The 20,250-nt window shown below is 43.7% G+C and overlaps 1 protein-coding gene across 3 annotated transcripts in view; it reads left to right on the forward strand.

Annotated features, from left to right (window-relative positions):
* Positions 1-20,250, forward strand: part of Plxna2 (plexin A2) — a 204,742-nt gene that overhangs the window by 141,647 nt on the left and 42,845 nt on the right. For all 3 annotated transcript variants that reach the window (XR_009584712.1, XM_060364968.1, XM_060364969.1), the window contains 3 exons: positions 5,012-5,212; positions 7,123-7,219; positions 10,745-10,935. Coding sequence is in view for 2 of the 3 variants with exons in the window: in XM_060364968.1 (XP_060220951.1) it covers positions 5,012-5,212; positions 7,123-7,219; positions 10,745-10,935 (489 nt within the window). In the remaining variant the exon portion in view is untranslated. The remainder of the gene's footprint in view (positions 1-5,011; positions 5,213-7,122; positions 7,220-10,744; positions 10,936-20,250) is intronic.

Below are 20,250 nucleotides of genomic sequence, written 5' to 3' on the forward strand. Positions count from 1 at the left end.
CCAGGACTGTGCCGTCAGCATCACCTGGAAAGTTGCTAGAGATTCAAATTCTTGGGCGCTCTCCCAGATGAAGCTAAAGACTGAGAACCACTGACAGATGGCATTTCGGTTGATTCTCTAAGCTGAATGCAGTTTCACATAACTCTTATTTGGCACCTGTAGTAACTAGGAGAGCAGCAATTTGGGGATATTGCCTAAGGCAGTGGAGAATTCAGCATCTGGAAAAATCTGACTAGTTTGTTCTCTCAGAAAATTGGGACCCGTGAGCATATTGGTCTCCATGGCCAGAGTTATGCTTGCAAGAACGGCTTTGGTCTGACTCTTGGTTATGAGGGTTCAGTTGTGGCTGGACCAACACAAATCTATCTCCACAGATTAAAATTCTTCCAAAGAAAGGGCCATTTCTATAAATTCATCTACTTACATCCTTCCAGAACCTGCTAGGCTAAAGCCATGCTTAAGCCTGACAAGAAAGAACTGACAAGCTGGGCCACAGCACATGCAATGTGGAAATAGAAATATAGTATCTTACATCCATTGCTTATTTGTCATGTGTGCATCACCTTATTAGTGAATAAATTTCACAAATTTATTCACTATTTATTGACTATTTATTAAGCTGATTCTATGACAGACAAAACAGGCCCAGTATTCCTCTGATTGGTCAAAGAAAGGCAGATGTCAGAACTCAGTCCAAAGTGGCTTTGAGTAAGCTTGAATCACCTGATTCTGCCATGTACATGTACAAGAAATACACAGTTTGGAGGGAGGGGGTTGAGACAGGGTTTTTCTGTGTAGCCTTGGCTTTCCTGGACTCACTTTGTAGACCATGCTGGCCTCGAATTCACAGAGATCCACCTGCCTCTGCCTCCCTAAGAGCTGGGATTACAGGCGTGGGACACTGCGCCCAGCATATTAGCAGTTGTTAACCCAGCCTGTTACCACACATCACTGCAGATTCTTCTTCTGTGTAATCTAGTTGTCAGGTATTACTAACCCCATTCTGTACAGGAAGAGGCAGAACTTCATCCAGACCATCTCTCAAGCCCTTTGAAGGTGATGGGCTTCATCTTTTCTACACCCGCCCCATGTAGAGCCGCCTAGCTTTCTGACAAGCTACCTAAACCTCTGTTTGCTGTAACACAGAGTTAGCAGGTAGTGTGCACAGGAACACGTATAGCTATCAGCCTTGAAAGCTCATCTTTTCCACAGCTGAAACCGCTCTAGTGAGATGTAGATACATAAATATCTCTTTTACACCCATCCCAAGGGAAAGATAGAACCAAATAAATCCGATTAGCTTCCCAGGATGCTGGCTGCTCTCACTCTTTGAAGTCCAGCGGGTGAAGATAATGCCATTTCCACATGGAAGAAGCCCTTTTGAGGACTAACAGGTCCTCAGCACAGAACCGGGGGATCCCAACCAAACTGAGTAAGCAGCAAGGCATGGCCCTGCTTCTCACCCAGCCCTGCAGTGCTCTCAAACAGGATATCTGTTCTCCTTTATTTAAACTGGCTCCAATGTGAGGTACACAGAGGAGATAAGATAACTTAAGGTCGTTATTGGGAAGTCTGCAGGGTCAGCAGGGACCATCAGTATTATGAAAATGTTAATATTCTAAAAAAAACAGTTAATAATGGTTATTGGCTTTCTTGTCCTTAGTACAAAAACATTCTCTCTTCTCTCTTTTCCTCTTTTCTTGCTCTCCTCCCTCTTCTCTATTTTCCTCTCCCCCACCCCACTCCATTCTGTGTTGTGTGCACAGGAACAAGTGTCAAAAGAATGGCTTCAGGAACCTGTCACCTCCCCAAGTCCCAGATGTACTCTGAGACTTCCCGGCTGCCCGTTCTCCTGCCTTTGCCCCTGGTCTTACCATTGTCATTTCTACCCCCAAACTCCTGCCCTCTTGGATCCATCCCACAGACCAGGTCTGCATCTTACTTGTTGCCAACGATGCAGATTGTGTAGTTGGAATACCAACCACTTTTTTCCTTTACCCTGGGAATAGAAGAAAAGTTCTTTTCTATCTGACCCCAGAGCAATTGCTAAATAAACAAAGCCAATGCATCCTTTTTGCTACTAGGCCAATCTTGAGCATGGTTAGGCATTAGGGAAAAGCCTGTTAATCATCTTTAAAATTAGCCTTTTTAAGATCCAAAAGAGCACAGGAAGTTTTCTAAAATTCTAGACTATTCTTTGGAAAAATATAGTAACTTATAAATAACTCCTGCCATGACTTTCCAGTCTCTAAGCTGGATGCACCACTGGCATATAGAAGTATATTCGGTTATCTCTCCACAGCCGTAGAGGACAGGGACTGGTTCCAGATCCCTGTGCAGATGCCAAGTTCCTTCTGTTAATCAGTGTGATATTTTCATAAAACAACATACAATCTGTCCTGTACCTTCAATGATCTCTAGGTTACTCAGAATCTCTCACTCTGCATATTAGTCAGTGTATATTAGTAGCTGCTTTCTTTATTTGGGAAATAATCACAGTATGGATTCTGTACATATCTAGTACAGCTACAACTTTTGTTCTTCAAGTATCTTTGGTCATTGGCTGATAGAATTCATGGATACTGAGGGCCAAATTTGGGGAGATTTTTGTTGTCAAATGTATAAAGGATGCTAGAGTCTTATTTGCTGAGCTGAGACACCATACTTCCAAAAGCGTATCTTCAAGATACTAGGCCTTCTGAAATTTAAATTTGTTCTCTGAACTCATTAGAAAAACAAGAACTTGTCCTTTATAGCACTTGGTTCAATCTCTCTCTCTCTCTCTCTCTCTCTCTCTCTCTCTCTCTCTCTCTATGTGTTTGTGTGTCTTTCTCTAAGTCTGTGCACATGTACAATCACATACACGCCCATCATATGGCAGACTTATTTCTATCATAAATTCTAGCTAAGCTAGAGGGATATCTGGGTTCCCTGCCTATAAATCTGTAAAGGACTCTGTCAAAAGTACCTGCAGGGCATGAAAGTAAAAGAACAGTAAAGAGCAGGTCTATGAGTTGACAGGTTGAGCAAACTGGCTTCTAAATGGGGACCCATCTGCTCTGGGATTCCTTACAATCCTGTCTCTTGGAAGAGCCACTTGTTGGAGTCCTACAAGGAGGTGCTTGCTGGTGGGCAGGAGTGGCCAAGCTTACCCTGGAAGCTTACCCTTCCTAGTCCTCCCAGACAGTCCTCAGTAGGAAACTCTTGGCTCCAGCTCAGTATAAATGGTCATACACCTCAATAGATAAGGCTGTGCATGTAGGTAATTATGGAGCTCCAGAAACCATGGCTGTCTGTAGTCCCCCGCTTGGGAATCAAATTGCTTCTTAAGTCTCTCTTATACCTTATTAGCCTCCAAAGTTGAAACTAACAAGAAACTTCAAAATTCTTTACTTATTGCTTTATTTTCTTCTTTACAGTCACCCTCCTACAAACAATGGTTAAGTATCCACTACACATCTGACACAAGATGAAGATTAGAGATGTGGGGTAGAAATGTTCAGACTTAGTCCTTGAGAAGATAACAGCTAAGCAAGAAAAACAAGTCCATAGAAATTGTGGCTCCACAGATTAAGGGCAAACATGGAGCAATACCCAAGAGTTCTTGAAGTCAGTACAGGAAAGGGTCAGGCCAGCCTTCCTGAGCCAAGTTGGAAGGCTGGGTAACTAATGATCAGCTATCTGATTATGTTGAGGTAGGGCAGGGGCAGGAAGAAGATGACAGTGGTCAATAGGAGTTAGTCTTCAATAGGGAGAAAAGCATATACAAAGGCCAGGTATGCGGACAGTATGAGAGATGGACATGTGTTCAGTATGTCCAGACAATAATGTGAAAACACAAAAAGGTTTGTAGGCAAGTAGAGACTGGAGTATGATAGGTCTGCAACTGGGATCTGAACAAAAAAAGAGACTGTATGTGTCCGCACAAAGAAGCTGACAGATCTACAGTAGAGATTATGATTACTCAACAGCCTGTGTTACACAAAGCTTCTAACAGGCTTCTGGCTTCTGGAGTCTTTTCTTGGAGATTGTCCACACCTTGCAGAATGTCCAGCAGTTTTGGTACTCAGGCAGCAAATACCAGCAGTACCCTCTGCAGGCCTTATAACTATGTGAGATCTAACATATTCCCCAAATCCCCCCAGGAACTAGTGTCCAGCAGACAGGGAATGTGGAGCTTCCTGCAAGAACTCCCTAACTTTAGATCCCTGGAGATTAGAGATGTTTCCCAATGAAGAATTTTCATATCCACCCTGTAGGGGGCATAGCAGCCAACAACACTCAGATCTTTCCTGAAGGAGGGAGAAGTCAATACTGTGGTGTTGTACCTCTGCCTCCAGACACAGACTGACCAACACTGACCTCTTTGCTCCCCCCGACCCCCGCCGCCGCACTCTGCTCTCCTGCACCTTTTGCATGCCTCCTTTCTACTACACTTTTCTATTAGAATTTTGTTTTCCAAAGCAGCATAGCATTCACACATGGTAATGAAAAGAGATAAAAAGCCAGAGCAAGTATTTAGAGCATAGCTGGGGGGGTTGAGGGGGGAGGGACTTGATCTCCCCTCCTGGAGAACTAGAAATCCTGGCTCCGCTGGAGCTGAGAAGCTGAAGCTGTAGATAACAGCTGCCTCAGGCATCAGACAATGTAAAGGTCTAAGGGGCTGGGGAACCAGATGAAACCAGAGGTGGGGTGCCAGAGCTGGGGACATGAACCCATGGAGGCTCTTTCATTTAGTCTCAAGAGATAAAACCCACAGTTTGACATACTAGTGTTTGAAAGTTAAATTCTAAATGGTAATACACACCTCAAGATTAGGATGGCTTGTGGAATGGTGTTGACAATATCAAAGCCCAGAAGGAAGAAAAGATCTTATCCTCCCCATTGACTCAACATGTTAAGGTGCAGCTCTTCTATGGCAGCCCACTGGGAAACAGGAAGGTCCTGTCCTGGCTCAGGTGAGTAAAGAGCTCTGAGTGGAAGACTAATGGAGCTCTGCTTGCTCACTTAGGACTGTCCCCAGCTTGTGCCCACGGAGGAGATTCTGATCCCAGTCGGGGAAGTGAAACCAATTACTCTGAAGGCCCGAAACCTGCCCCAACCCCAGTCTGGCCAGCGAGGCTACGAGTGTGTGCTCAGCATCCAAGGGGCTGTCCACCGAGTCCCTGCCCTGCGCTTCAACAGTTCCAGTGTGCAGTGCCAAAATAGTTCAGTAAGTGCCTCACACATATGCCAAGGCCATAGATCATGTAGCATCATAAGCAACACCCACGTCACTAGGGACAGAAAAACCTGCAAGCACGCTGAGCCAGATCTCAGAGAAGAGAGCCCTCAAGAGGACCTTAATGGTGGAAGTTAAGATTTGGGGGTTCCTTTTGAAGTTAAAGAGCACATTTTGCCATTGGGGAAACTTCTGCCAAAAGGGATCAACCCCACCTAGCACCTTATCCCATGTAATATGTGAGGATACTGGAGAGCATCTCTGGGATGAGGATGAACAGGAAGGGATGGAAGGAGAGGAAGGCAATACAGCATTTCAGGAGCCACAGGGGTTAAACCTGCCCAGAATGGCGGACTGAAAGCACAAGGTGTTTAATTATAATTCCAGCTCAGAGAAGATCTTTTTATCTGCCAACTCCCTGTCTCTGACTGTGGGGGGTCAGCTCAGAGATGAAGGACTTGACAAAGGTGTTGAGGGAAGCTAATTCGCCTGGGAGAGATAAAGAGAATCTGGGCCTCTTATCAGGGAGCTGTCAGATTCTGGGGTCACAAGCATTTGATAGAATTTGTAATCGGTGCCAAGTGCACAGGAAGCCAGACTGAGAAAGAGAGCACAACAAAGGAAGAAGGCAATGGAAGGCTGGGTGGGAGGGCAATGGTGATATGCCCTCCAGAGCTAAGTGACCATGGCTAGAAATGGGCAGACATAAAGAAGGACTGACCAGGAGACTTAGCAGAGTACAGTGGGGACTGGGCCATCCAGGACGTTTTGAAGGGCTCTGTGAGGGTCAGAAGAACAGGAGACTCAGCCTCTGGTGGAGGCCTTTTATTTATTTATTTTTTTTACCTGGGTAAGTGTCTAAGAAAGAAACTGCTCACATCTTCCTGGGTAAAACCTATCTGCAGAAGGAGAGGAGGGGGGCGGGGAGATAGCACAGTCAGCGGAGTGCCTGCCACCCCAATAATAAGGACCTGAATTGGGATTCCCTCATACCCATGCTGGTCACAAAGACTCACAACTGTATGTTGGGGGTGAAATGATGGAGGAACATTGGATCCCTTTGGGCAATTAGTCTAACAAAATCTACAAACTCCTGCCCAATCTCAGAAAATAAGGAGAATGATTAAAAGGATGTCCAGTCTCAACCTCTGGCCTCCATATGCATACACACACACACACACACACACACACACACACACACATGCATGCATACACCCATACACACAGGCATACATGCACACAAACACATTAAAAAACTCATCTCATACACCTGAGAGAGAGAAACCAACCAGCCACTCTACAACTGTTGCCACATGCCCTGCTATAGGTTTTAGGTATGAGATTGCAATGAGGACATTAATTTTGAGTCCCCACACACATGCACTCTAGAGAATAAATGCATGCATGAAAAAGGCATCCTAGTGCCAGGAAAGTGCCGAACTAAAGACAGAAAATGGCGGCAAGATCAAGAGTCCAAGACTAGGAGGGAGCAGAGGGGATGGTGTATGGGGGAGAGGTACTAGAAGTGATATCAGAAAGAACACAGGAGGATGAATGAGAGCTAGACTAAATGAACAAGGGTAAGCTCAAAGGGTGGCAGTCGTAGGGAGAAAACAACATTCCTTTTGAGATAGAAACTCAACTACTATACAGAGAGGAGCTTCAGCAAGCGTGTTTAGAGCTGATGGATTCAGTAGGAGAAAGTAGTGGAAACCTGAACCCTTTCAGATTTCAATAAGAACTAAACACTAAGCCAGAGACTTAGGCTGGCTCCTGGTATCGTTACTGACTAAAGTCAGGTATCATAGGGTCTTTTTGGGCAGCATGAGGAGTTGCTTTACACTCTGGCTTCCTATGAGAGAGAGCCTTGACAAATGTGTGATTCTGTCCTATTTCTGCAGTACGAGTATGATGGGATGGACATCAGCAACCTAGCAGTGGACTTTGCTGTGGTGTGGAATGGCAATTTCATAATTGACAACCCTCAGGACCTGAAAGGTAAGCAGCTGCTTACAGGTGCAAGCTAGATCTTTTCATGACCTTGGGAAAGGCTGGGGTTAGAGCGATCAGAGCAGGCTGCTACTGTGCTTTGAGTAGCGCACCCCCTCTGCCAGCAGAGTTCTTCAGAGACCATTAAAGCAACATTTGAAGCCATCAAAGGAGTCCTGTTGGGAGCCTTGTTTTATTACAACCAGAGCATCCGCCAGGTGGTTGCCTGTTCATCTGCACTGTTTTCTGGTTCCTGGCGACTTTGATGTATCCATGGCACCTGACCTAGGAGAGCAGCACACAGAGCATCCTTCCAGCCTCCCTAGAAATGGAGATATTGTTCTCATGCAGGCTCTCCTTCCCATGTTCTCAGCCTTGGTCACTGTCACAACACAAAGAAGGCCTGTAAGCCTGTGTCTAGTCCTGAGACTAGTAGGGGATTAGTACGTTAACTCAGGCTCACATCTGAAGAAAAGAAGTTCAGAAAGTGGGTCTGGGATAGAGCAAGATGGAAACTCTGAGGCTCATGCCCTGTACACTCATATTATGCTCATCCAGAAAGCAGGTCCTGGCAGGTCTACCCTCAGGGCAGCCCTTCAGAATGACCCATCTACTGAACGCTTGTCATATAAGGCACTCATTATGCAATTCGCTTGAAATTGTTTTCATTACTTACCTCAGTAACTCCAAATGTGTGCTATTATTATTCCCACCCTGTAGATGGTGAAGCTGAGTCATATAGTAAGTGTTAAGATGGTCTGATTTCAGAGCTGGCAAACAATTAGTACACACTGAGGTGAGGGCCTGTTGCCGCTGCTGCTGGGCTCAGGGTGAGATTTAAAGCCCCTCCCATCAGGGGCCACATGTCCTCTTATGCTTCAAGTAAATGGAGTTGTCATAATCTCTACTTCAACTCTGGGCACCAGGAGTGCAGTTAAGGGGATAGTAGGATCTGGGGGTTCTTCGGTGTCTGCGAAATACAGCTTCTTGTCCCAGGTGCACTGTAAAGCCACTGCAGCCTAATGGCAAGAGAGGCCTCACTCTAGGGAATTTGTGTCTGCTTGTTCCTAAACCAGATTTTTTTTCTTTTTATCACTAGAAGATAGATATTTTCCTTGCTTAGTTAGATCAGTTAGATCCCAGAGGTTCCCTTGAGATCTTGGAGGAAAATGGCCACCAGGTCTAGACTGGTACAGCAGACTCTCCTGCTATAGCTGCCAGCACCAGGTCTAGACTGGTACAGCAGACTCTCCTGCTATCTACCAGCACCAGGTCTAGACTGGTACAGCAGACTCTCCTGCTATCTGCCAGCACCAGGTCTAGACTGGTACAGCAGACTCTCCTGCTATCTGCCAGCACCAGGTCTAGACTGGTACAGCAGACTCTCCTGTTATCTGCCAGCACCAGGTCTAGACTGGTACAGCAGACTCTCCTGCTATCTGCCAGCACCAGGTCTAGACTGGTACAGCAGACTCTCCTGCTATATCTGCCAGCACCAGGTCTAGACTGGTACAGCAGACTCTCCTGCTATCTGCCAGCACCAGGTCTAGACTGGTACAGCAGACTCCCCTGCTATCTGCCAGCACCAGGTCTAGACTGGTACAGCAGACTCTCCTGCTATCCGCCAGCACCAGGTCTAGACTGGTACAGCAGACTCTCCTGCTATCTGCCAGCACCAGGTCTAGACTGGTACAGCAGACTCTCCTGCTATCTGCCAGCACCAGGTCTAGACTGGTACAGCAGACTCTCCTGCTATCTGCCAGCACCAGGTCTAGACTGGTACAGCAGACTCTCCTGCTATCTGCCAGCACCAGGTCTAGACTGGTACAGCAGACTCTCCTGCTATCTGCCAGGCTCTGTAGGCGCTCAAGCAGCCTTGACTTGCCTTCCCACTTGTGTCTACCAGATCCTCAATGTAAGAGAAAGCTGTACATGGATTGGGTTTGGAGGAATCCAGGTTCCCAGACTCAGCAAACCAAGTTCCACAGCTGGTGTTTCTACTTGAACCATGCAAATTAGGACTAACTCTGGCACCGCTCTACATCTTAGTGTCTTCATACCCTCCCCAGAGGAAAGGAATCCCACTGCTTAGGGTCTTGCTGAGGACATAAGAAGCTAATGGATAAAGATTATATGATTTATATTTATAAATGCTCCAAAAGTACTTGTCCAATTTCAGATTTCCCTTGCCTTTCCTGTGTGTTAGAAACCACAGGCCTAAGGGTACTTAGGATTTAGGGTGCTATATGGTTTGTGCAGCTGAGACAGGGGAAGCTGGACAGAACAGAGGTGTCAGGGAATGCTATGGAAGAATGAAAAATGCTTCTCCCATGGGACATACACATGACCTCCAGCAGAGGCACACAGCCAGGTCACAAAAGCTTAGGACAACTTGGCTGGGAAGGATGAAAAGTGACTTTCTGAGTCATTGCTCAATATCCCCATGAAATTATATACACATTCAGTGGCATAGTATTTACACATAACTGCAAATATCTAAATCATCTCTAGATTACTTACAATGTATAGTGGAATGTAAATGTGGGGAAGAGAGTTGTTACATGCTAGTTACTAAGTAATGATAACACAGTATCAGTCTGCACTGATGATCTCTACTTTTAGAAGCTGAATCCATCTGAAGAATTCACTTGGCACTCTGAATTCCTAGTACTAAAAGAGAGGACTAAAACCTGGGCTCACGAAACAACTACACTTGACAGCTAGTTCCTCTAGGGCCTCCAAGTCAGTTAGAGAAAACTCAAGGCAAAATGTTTGCAGAATGATTGTGTGATCTATCAAGAACTAGTTTGTCTTCTTGAAAACACATTCTTTATCTACACTGGGATAAGCATGCCTCCTACTTCAGCTACCTGGACTTTCTTCAAACACAAGATGACTCCATTCCCAGACCCACATAAATTCCAGGGTGCCAATTGAGATTCCTGTCTTTCCAGGACCCACCATCGGCAGCACAGGAAACACAACAGGATTCAGGCTTGAGACCAGTACCCACAGTAAGCTGGAAAAGTCACTGCAACTATTTGAGTTTCACTTTCACATGCAATAATGAAATGAGTCCATATCTCTCATTTGTGAGAGAGTGCTCACCAACAGCATTAGAGTTCAGAGAAAAAATAATAGGTGTGTAGATAGCTTCTAGGGTATCCTAGGCACTGCCGAGAATTCAGTGTATAGCATCTCGTTCAAACCTTCCCATACCAACTTTTAGCTCCATGATAAACATAGTTAAACAGGATTCAGAGGAGTTAAATTCTTAGTCACACTACTAGGAAACAGAGAAGCCACAATTAAAGCAGGGATCTCATTTAGTCCAGGAGCAGAAAACTTGAACTTACTTTTTCTGTTCTGCCTCTAGATGACTGCCTTGTCGCCTCATTCACTATCCAGGTTTCACTCTTGCAGTGGTGGTGACCCCGATGTTGTCTGCGGTGGGGGCAATCTGTTGCACCTACAGGCAGAGTGTATGTGGTGAGCCTCTACAGTCCTATTCACGGCAGCCCCTTCTCTTTGCAGTGCATCTCTACAAGTGTGCAGCCCAGCGGGAGAGCTGTGGTCTCTGCCTCAAGGCTGACCACAAGTTTGAGTGTGGCTGGTGCAATGGTGAGCGCAGATGTACCCTTCAGCAGCACTGCCCCGGCACTTCTAGCCCCTGGCTCGACTGGTCCAGCCACAATGTCAAGTGCTCCAACCCCCAGATTACAGAGGTAAGTATCCAACTTCCGAAAGAGAAGGGAACAATCAGAGATATAGGAAAGAAATGTACTGTGGTTGAGTTCCTGGAGAGGGTGTTTTCATAGAGAAATATGAAACATCTTGTGTGTCTGGACTAGGAAAAGACATAGTGACAGGAGTATTGTCCATGCCCCAGTGCAGTGCATGATGGGTGTATATGTCTACACCCATGCACATCAGGGAGGCAGCCCGGCTGCAAGGCTACGCTGGCTGAGCCAGGTAGAGGCCAGATATTGACTCCATGGTGAAGGAACATTTCAGAAAGTGGCTTTATCTTTTCTCAGCAGAGCTGCTATTTGAGGAACCGCAAGGAGTTCAGAGGTGCAAAATTAGAAACAGAAGTAGACAGGACATATGTTAGCTATATACTATTTCTCAGGAATTTGTCTTGGTCCCAGCTTGTTTTGTCCGTTTCATGGGAATAAATAAAGTAATTAACTATATTAGAAAAAATAATGGTGTTTCCAGAATAGCAAGTTGATATGGAGAGAGAGAGAGAACAACTGCTTGGGTGAGTGGTCTGAAGAGGCACAGTTTTGTTTTACGCTATTTGCTCTCAACTGCAGCCTAGTCGATAATTGTCAATTTTCATTGAATCTAAATTGTGCATCCTCTATTAAGAACAAAGGCCATGGGAAGTGCCTTGGTGGCCATAAGTGCCTTGTGATATCAGAGAGAAACTATATTTTTTTCTTTATCTTTCCTGAGCTAATGCACTGTTCCTGTCTCTGAATCATTTACCCAAAGCCATTCTTATGTCATAGAATATTGAAAAATGTATTGAACTCCTTTCTGACCCAATCAGAGCCTCAGTTCAGTTCAAGGAAAACAGAAACCACAAGATAAAGGGATGTTATAACCTTCACATGACTGACCAGAAAGCAGATATTTAACATGCTTGGCTTTGATATATTTTATTTTTATAGCAACTGTCAGAAGTTAAGTTTTCTCAGAGCCATTTCACAGAAGAAGAAAACGAGTCCCAAATAAGAGACAAATAAGAGACAACACTGGTATTTAAGCTCAGATTTCAAAAAGTTACTTTAAAATTCTCCATGATTTACCAAAGGAAGATAGAAGTGGTGATGTTTTGCCTTAATTAATATTCAGTCAATTGCTAGCATAGACCAGACATGATCTCTCCATTTCAGGAGCTCCAACCCCAAATAGCCAAGGTGAGGCTCCAAAGTTCCAGAGAAGGAGTTAAACACAAGACTGTGGGAAGGAAGTGCTATGTGCCTTTTCTGCATGTGTGTGTCTGTGGAAAAGAGTGCAGTTCATGTGGTGGAGAGAATTGCTGCATCACTGTGAAGTTCTGTGACAGGATAAGCTCACACAAGCATAGACCCTGCCCCCAGACACGGAGTGATGTTAGTACTAGCTTACATTCAGATCTGGCCAGTGACCATGTCTGCTGACTGTCTCCAAGGAAGAGAATGCTGTAAAGGGTGCTGACAAACTGGCACACTTCAGCCTCTGAGCTCATATAACTAGAATCTTGAAGTCTTTAAAGCTCTGTGCCTTAGCTGTTCTAGTGCTTTCTGGTAACTTTTGAAAAATTGTATTGCTTCATGTTTTGCAATATGTGTTTCTGCTGTGATTGTCAGTCTCTGTGACTGTCAATACCCATGCTGTCTGGAACTGAAATCAGGAGAGGCTCTGTCATCAGCACTTCCTACCTGCGGGCTCTGGGACTGCAAAGCCTGGTGTCTTTCTGCTAAGCCTAGCTAGAGCTTTATAAGCCCAAAGGCAAGCTGCTCACAGGGAAGCCTGTGCCTCCACCACCTGCCCTGTTCACAGACTGGGGGCTGACAGGCTGCTGGCTTCACAGAGGACACCCAAATTACAGGAGGCTAATTAACCTCCTGAGGTAATTAGGCTATAATTGATTTTTCCAATGAATATATCAGCAACAGAAGGTGTTCTGAGGCTCCTAAAGGTAATTTTCATATTGAGGATGTTGAGATATAAAAGGCCATCTTTGGGAAGAGAAACACTTTGCTGGGCTCTAAACTCACTCAGAGATGTCACTCTGCATATGGCAGGGAGCACTTAGGCCTGGAATGACTAGGCACTGTTATCCTATTTTCTTTGATGTTGTATCTCTTACCCCTACCCAGATCCTCCTTCACCTGTGAGTCCTTCTCTCTTTCTTCTAACTGGTCACTTAAAGAAATAATTTCAAGTTTATAAAAAGATACAAAAATAATATAAAGAGCATTCATATCTTCTTTACCCAGATTTTCCAAAATTATAATTTTAAAGAAGCATAATGTAATTATCAGTTAATATTTATCTGGTAATATCCACCAAAATACATAACTTATTAGCATTTTTTCAAATTGTCACAATAACATCATTTCTCTGGTCTAAAATCCAATCTAAGGTCTAATCTGGGAGCCAGTGTAATGTTCCTTTATGACATTGTCTTGTCACTTTAATCTTTAATCCAATGTCCTAATAATGACCTTCATGGTATTAAAGAGTTTTATGTCAGTTATGTTGTCAGTGTCCCTTAATTTGGATATACCAAATGTTTCCTTGTGGTTTAATTCAGGCAGCATACTTTTGGCAAGAATCATTAAAAGAAAAAGAGCACAGAAACCAACCTAAGGGGGATCTGCCAGGAATGAGACTCCACCAGTTCTTGCTGATATGTATAAACAAACATTTAATAGGAGGGGAGATATATCTTTACACTAGAATCCAAACTAATAAGTACAGAAAGAGTTGTGGAAAAAGAAAGTCACAATTTTAATGTGCATAGCTCCAACTATTTCAGAAAAGGATAGTCCTTAGATGCAAAGATAAGATGAAAATTGATGAGAAATATGATACTTATACAATCTTGAGCTATCTTCCCATAAAATAATTAGTTACAATGGGACCAATAGTAGCTTCTCAATGAAAAAATAACTAATCTTCCCCCACCTTAACCAAACGATCAGTGTTCACATCACCAAAACAACCCTGAAGACCGCCTGATAAATATCCCCTGAAAGAGTACAACCTCTTTTCTGAGCCATTATTTTTACAATAACATTTTTTTCAAAGTAATCTTTAAGAGGAATCAACTCATTTTCTTCAACTTTCTTGCCTAATCCCTTTGTGCTGGCATTGCTCTTTTTGGAATCTCATAATTATGAAACTTCTGTGTATTGATAATCTTTACTCATATCTCCCTTATATCCAAAATACATGTTGTCCTCAGTACTACTCAGCCAACATAAACCCCTAACTATACGGTCCTTCTAGAAGGGAGAGGAAAAAGGAATCTGATGGTCTGTGTCCAACTGTGGAACTAAAGTGTAGCTTCAAGCGGTGCTCTCCTGTCTATGAATAGAGGAATAAATGAGATGACCTCAAAGATTCTCCACTGTAAAGAAGGAAACGAACCCATAAAAAGTTATATGAACAGCTGTGTTCTTCCCTAATTGTCCTTACCCCCACTGTCTCCATAGCAACCAATAATCCTAAAGGTCTATCCATTATAGAAGCTCCATGCAGGACAAGTTGTACAGCCTATTGAATTTTCCAGTTTGCACAAACCTCAGGTTGGGGCCACCTCTGGACTCACTGTCTACTCCTTACCAACTCATAGCATAATAATGATGCTGTCCCATGGAAGGGCCTGTAGGGTTGCTCTTGTTTTCAAGTGTCACCCAGGATTCTGTGCACATGTTACCTATTAGCCCCTGGAATGGAAGGCATGCTGAGGACTGGAGAGCCAACACCATGCCCACCCAACCACGTTTATACTTTCCACAGACTGGGCCTCAGAACCTAATGGAACCTCAAAGACAAACTTTTATGAGTCTCCCATCCAAAGACATGTTCTTGGAAGCTATGAACAATCAGAATTCAGCAGAAAGAGAAAAGAGACAGAGTATGTTCTCAGGAAAATAAAATTGAAGAATATTTAAAGAAGCTCTGAAACAAGTGTAACAAAAGAACCCACTCTGGTTTCTGCTTTTAGTTCCCGGGATAGCCTAAGAAAGGATCGCAGACAAGGTGGTGTACATGGCAGAAATATATTTTCTTGGAGTTCTGGAAGCTATAAGACCAAAGTCAGGGTGTGGATCTCAGGTAGGTCCCTGAGAGAGCTATGAGGGAAGATCCACAGCAGGCATCTCTTCCAGGTACTCAGCACCTGAACTCTTCCTCATGGTCACATGATGATATTCTTTCTGTGTATCTGTGGTGGTGCTATGAATTAGGACTTCAGCATATAAAGGGATGGATTTGGCCCATCAAAATAAGAATTCTGAGTAAAGAAAGAATGTCATAGCTCACTAAGAAATAAATTCTTTCATTAGTGAATATTTAATTAGTTACCATTGCATGTAAGACACTATGCTTGAGTTGGAGGATTAGGTAAGACACCTAGAAGTACACAGCTCTTCCTAGCATAGCCCAACCCTGAACATTGACTGCTTTGATGAGATTGGAAAGTGTTTTCTCCATAGGCCATTCTGCTCCCTTTGAACATCCTAGAAAAGGAACTTCTAACCCACACCTTTGGCAACTGTCTCCTCTCTAAAAAATAGGACTGACAACAGAATAGTGTATCCAGAAGTAAGGAAGACACCACCTCCAACAAGAAGGATCAGAACTCTAATGACAATAATGGGAGCTTCCAATTAACATGACTATTCTGTAGACTGTTCATCCTCACCTTCCAAACAAGATGGTTGTAATTATTGCAAGACCCAGAGAAATGGTGCTTGGGAAAGTCAATAATTTTCCCCAAGTCACACATATCATTGGCAGCAATACAGAAGTTGAAAACTAGGGCTTTTTTGTCATTGGGGTCTCTTGTGCCCATGAACTTTGCCACTTTACTCTACCCCAGAGTATCTGTGTGTCCTGCATTAGAATCTCTTGGAAGACACCAGCAGATGTCAGGCTTACTGAGTACTTCAGCACCCTTTGGAATAAACCTTAAAGTGACTTGTGCTTAATTGTCTTCCTACAGATAACCAGGTTCAACCTCATTTCTATGAGTAGGGTAAATAATTCAGGAATTTTAGGGTATGTGAGCTTAAGACAACCATATTTTTCCCTTCAGGCATACTCTCTTATTTAATGCCTACCTCAAGTGTTATGTGACATGTAATTTTGTTTTGTTTTGTTTTGTTTTTGGCCCTTGTCCACAAGTAGAAGTCAATCTTAGGTCCCCTGAGTTGAGATCTGACCTTTGAGACATCTCCATCTAGTGGGAGAACACCACTAGTGTGCACCTGCAGGCTAGGACAGCCATCAGGCTAAGCAAGGCACAAAAGTCTTGAGAAACAGAGGAGGAATCACAAAGGTGGTGCCTCAGACAGTGACTGGAAACTGCCACACTTGAAATCTGAAAGAATGTTCCCATGTGTTTCTAAACCTGCATGCTGCATGCTGCATTTCCCAGCAAGAAATACTGATACCGGGCAATTTCTCCATTGACCACTGTATAAATTTCACTTATTTTCAACTTCAGCGACTTCTCTAGCTTCAGTAGTCCATGATTATAAAATAAGAATTCTATTTAACTTATTTCAGATACATGTAACTGGGATAAAAAAATAATCAAGTATAAAAACCTAAAGATAATTAATTTTTGATATTGTACATGTTTGAGGTGGATCCATCCTCCTGTTGCCCTGTTTTTCACATCAAAAAATTTCTAGATTCTTTTCCCAGACACTCTCAGGTACTAATGCATTTATGGAACTGCTTGAGAAGCTTATACAATTGTAAGTATTTAGTCAAACAACTGCACCACATATTTTTAAGAAAGACAAAAATCTGCCTGCCCAGATCTGGAGTGACTCCATGGAAAGTTACCAATAAAGAAGTCAGCCAGCTTTCCTGAGAAACCAGCTAGTACTCTGATCTCCTGTTCATTTATCTGCAGGCCTCATTAATATAACATCACTGCAACAAACAGCTATCGGGGGATGGTGTCAGGATGAATAATGGAGTCACTCTTCTGAGATAACAATTAGGTTTTGAATGTACTATCAGCTAAGACAGCACTAGCAAGGAGTCACCCCAGGCAAAGAGCTGGCACCATTGAAGCCATAGATTCCTGCAGAGATCCCCAGCCAGCTCTAATGATCATGGAGAATGTATACTCATAGGCATGCATGCAACATACACAGACACACAGACACACCCATGTGCACACAAACACTAACAAGTTGGAAAAGCCTGTGATCATTTGCTGTCAGGGACACGGTGTTTAGGTGTGTTTGGGTAGAATGGAAACTTGCATGTGTATAGTTGGCATCATCATCAGGAATATACTATGCTACAGGATGGGAGCAAAGATTATGAAGAAGAAATCGCTGGCTGTATACGAACACTTATCCATCTGTCTGCCCCTAGATGTTCTTGACACAGAGCATTTGATACATGGTTGGGAATACTTCTTCCTTCCAGCCAGAAGTTCTGGTGTCAGTCTCTCCTTTCTCTTTCAACTTCAGAAGTGGAGATTTGCACCATGATGACTATAACCAGGGCTGTGCAGGTCACAGAGAGGCAGCATCTAATGCCACAAGGCAGGATGTGCACTTGAATCAAGTCTCTGTCAAGAACATTGCCCATTTGCATAGGAAAATCATCAAAAGCAAAGCCATTTTCCTTCAGCCCTAAGCTAACTTGGTCTCTTCATGAATTTCTTAGTTCTTAGATGGTGAAAATAAAAGCCACATTGATTGAATGCAAACTGATTGATAGTTCTTATTAAGCCCATTTTAAAGATAAGAGTTGTGAGCATTGATAGCTCTGTTTACATTACATCTGTAGTTTGTTTAACCCTCAGCTGCTTGGATCTAGAGCCCCCACGTTTGACCTGGGTATCATCCTCACTATCTCGCTTAAGCTCACTTAGACAAATGTTATTCTCTCTCCAGAAACAGAAGAGAAAGAGGAATTGAAAACAAGCTCTTCCAGCCTGTGCTAGGGTAGGAAGAAAACCAGAAGTCCTACCTTTAGTATCATCTTGAGAGGCCAGGAATACAATGGGTTGAGAGGATGGGGCAAGCCAAATTAGGAGCATGGACAGGGAGAAGGAAGATGGATGGTGGGAAACAGTGAAAGGGGAAAAGAACAGGTGGAAAGACAGTGAACAGCAAAGCCAACAATGGGGTTCCTGGTAAAACAGGGATGCATAGCCTCAGCAAGAGAAAGAGGATGGCTGATGCTGAGCAGAGGGACCTGAGGAGTGACTGAGGGAAGTGCTCATAGCTGCTGACTTCATCTCTGCAGGCTTGGGCACAGTTAGCTCAGACTTGTTACATGGAGACTAAATGAACATGTTAGATCCACTGCATTCTGTCATTCCATGTACAACCTTGAGCTGAGTACTTAACCTCCCTGGAATGCATTTCACGTCTGTGAAATGGCAGTAATAACAGCACTGCTCTAGTAACTTGTTTTGAGCCCTAAGTTGGATATAATATATAAAGCCCTGGGTGCAATTTTTATCTCATTCTGAATACTTCATAAGTAAAGAAGCATCAAGTATCATTATAAAAAAAATTTCATCCTCTGGAGATGATGGACTCTATTCTATTTCTTCTTGTTCCTATAAGGCAGGGGACAATCCTAAAGAATACAGTGTTGCAAGCCAACCTTGGAGAATCCCTCATCAAGCTTCTCTGACTCCGAGGGAGGCCCAAACTTTGCCCCTCCAAGGTTCTACCCAGGCCCTCCCTGAGTCTGTCATTGTATGAAGCCACCCTAATCACTTTCCCCAGACTGCCAAGCCCCTGGGACCTCCAGCAACTCCCACTTTGCTTTCTCATGTGGCCCTTTAGATCCGCCCCCAACCATAATTAACCAGCTGCATCTGCTCTTGCCCTTGAGCAGCATTGTGGCATAGTTCCCTCGAAATGTTCAATTAGTGGCTGCAAGAATGAGGGCAGTTGTAGCACCATTGTGCTGCTTTCCAGGTCATGGCACCCACAAAGGAAAACAAACATGACAGAGTCCAGAAAGAATACAAACTGAGATGAGGTGCCTCTAGGGTGCTCACCAGGGCTCCATTTGACTGACAGCTGTTGAGGTGGAGTCTGAGCATTTAGAGAAGTGGATCCCCAAACCAAGGTTCCAAAAGCTTTGGAGGCTCCAAAAGATAGATAGATAGATAGATAGATAGATAGATAGATAGATAGATAGATAGATAGATAGATAGATAGAGCTGTGCCCAAGACATGCCAGTGTCCTACACTCTGCTGTCTCCATTATCCTGGCCTAACATGTTTTAATCAACAGGAAACATGGCAAGGGCTTAGATAAGCCACTTCATATTTGAGAATCTAGATAGGGTTTACTGCCCTAGACTGAGCCTTAAAGTGTTTCCCTTAGATTCTGCAAACCATGGGCTACCTTTTCCCTCAACAATTAGATAATAATCATCTTAAGACAAGGTGATAGGATAACTTAAAACCCCATTAAAATGCAAATATAGAGTAAATATGGTGGCACCTGCCTGTGACACTAGTATGCAGGAGGCTGAGGCAGGGGGATCTCCAACAAGTCCAAGGCCAGCCTGAGTTATATCATGAGAGCCTGACCAAAAGAACACACAGAGAGAGAGAGAGACAGACAGACAGACAGACACAGATTCTTTAGGAAGAAGAGAACCTTGTAACAAAAGGTCTCCAAAATGGAGGAGAAGAAGAAGAAGAAGAAGAAGAAGAAAAAAAAAAAACTCAAGGGGAAAAACAACACAAGGCAGAGGAAAGATGCTCAAGGTTTACCTTCTGCTAAACCCTGCCTACAGCCAGCCTCATTAAGGGTATGTGTGTGACAAGCAAAGAGTTGATGTAATCATAGGCCCTCCTGACTGCATATTGAATACTCAGGCACTCACTTAATTCCCACCCTGGTATGGGTCACTCTGCCTCAGAGGATGATAGAAACACCAGGATCCAGAGCAAAGAATCCTCAGTGAGCAAAAGTTTCCAAAACTGCCTTCAGAGGAGGTAGAGACAACACTACAGAAGCAAAGGCCAAGAGGTATAATTTCTGTGGAATGTCTCTGAAATATATTTTATGAGGGGATATCTGCTCAGCTCTCAATTCAATAAATAACCAAATCAGAAATTATATTAAATTAAAACAAGAGGGAATATTGGATGGATTTCTGAGTGGTTGCAGTAGGAACACACTAGCACACTCCCAGGCAACACTTAGGCACCCTTATTTGCAGTCATAGTTAAAGAACACAGTTTGTTTTAGAATCTGGTACAGCCTAGTATTTCCTAGCAACAGAGAACTGGGAATATTCGTTGAGGGTT

Source organism: Meriones unguiculatus, chromosome 11, assembly GCF_030254825.1.
Source record: "Meriones unguiculatus strain TT.TT164.6M chromosome 11, Bangor_MerUng_6.1, whole genome shotgun sequence".
In the NCBI taxonomy this organism is placed as follows: domain Eukaryota; kingdom Metazoa; phylum Chordata; class Mammalia; order Rodentia; family Muridae; genus Meriones; species Meriones unguiculatus.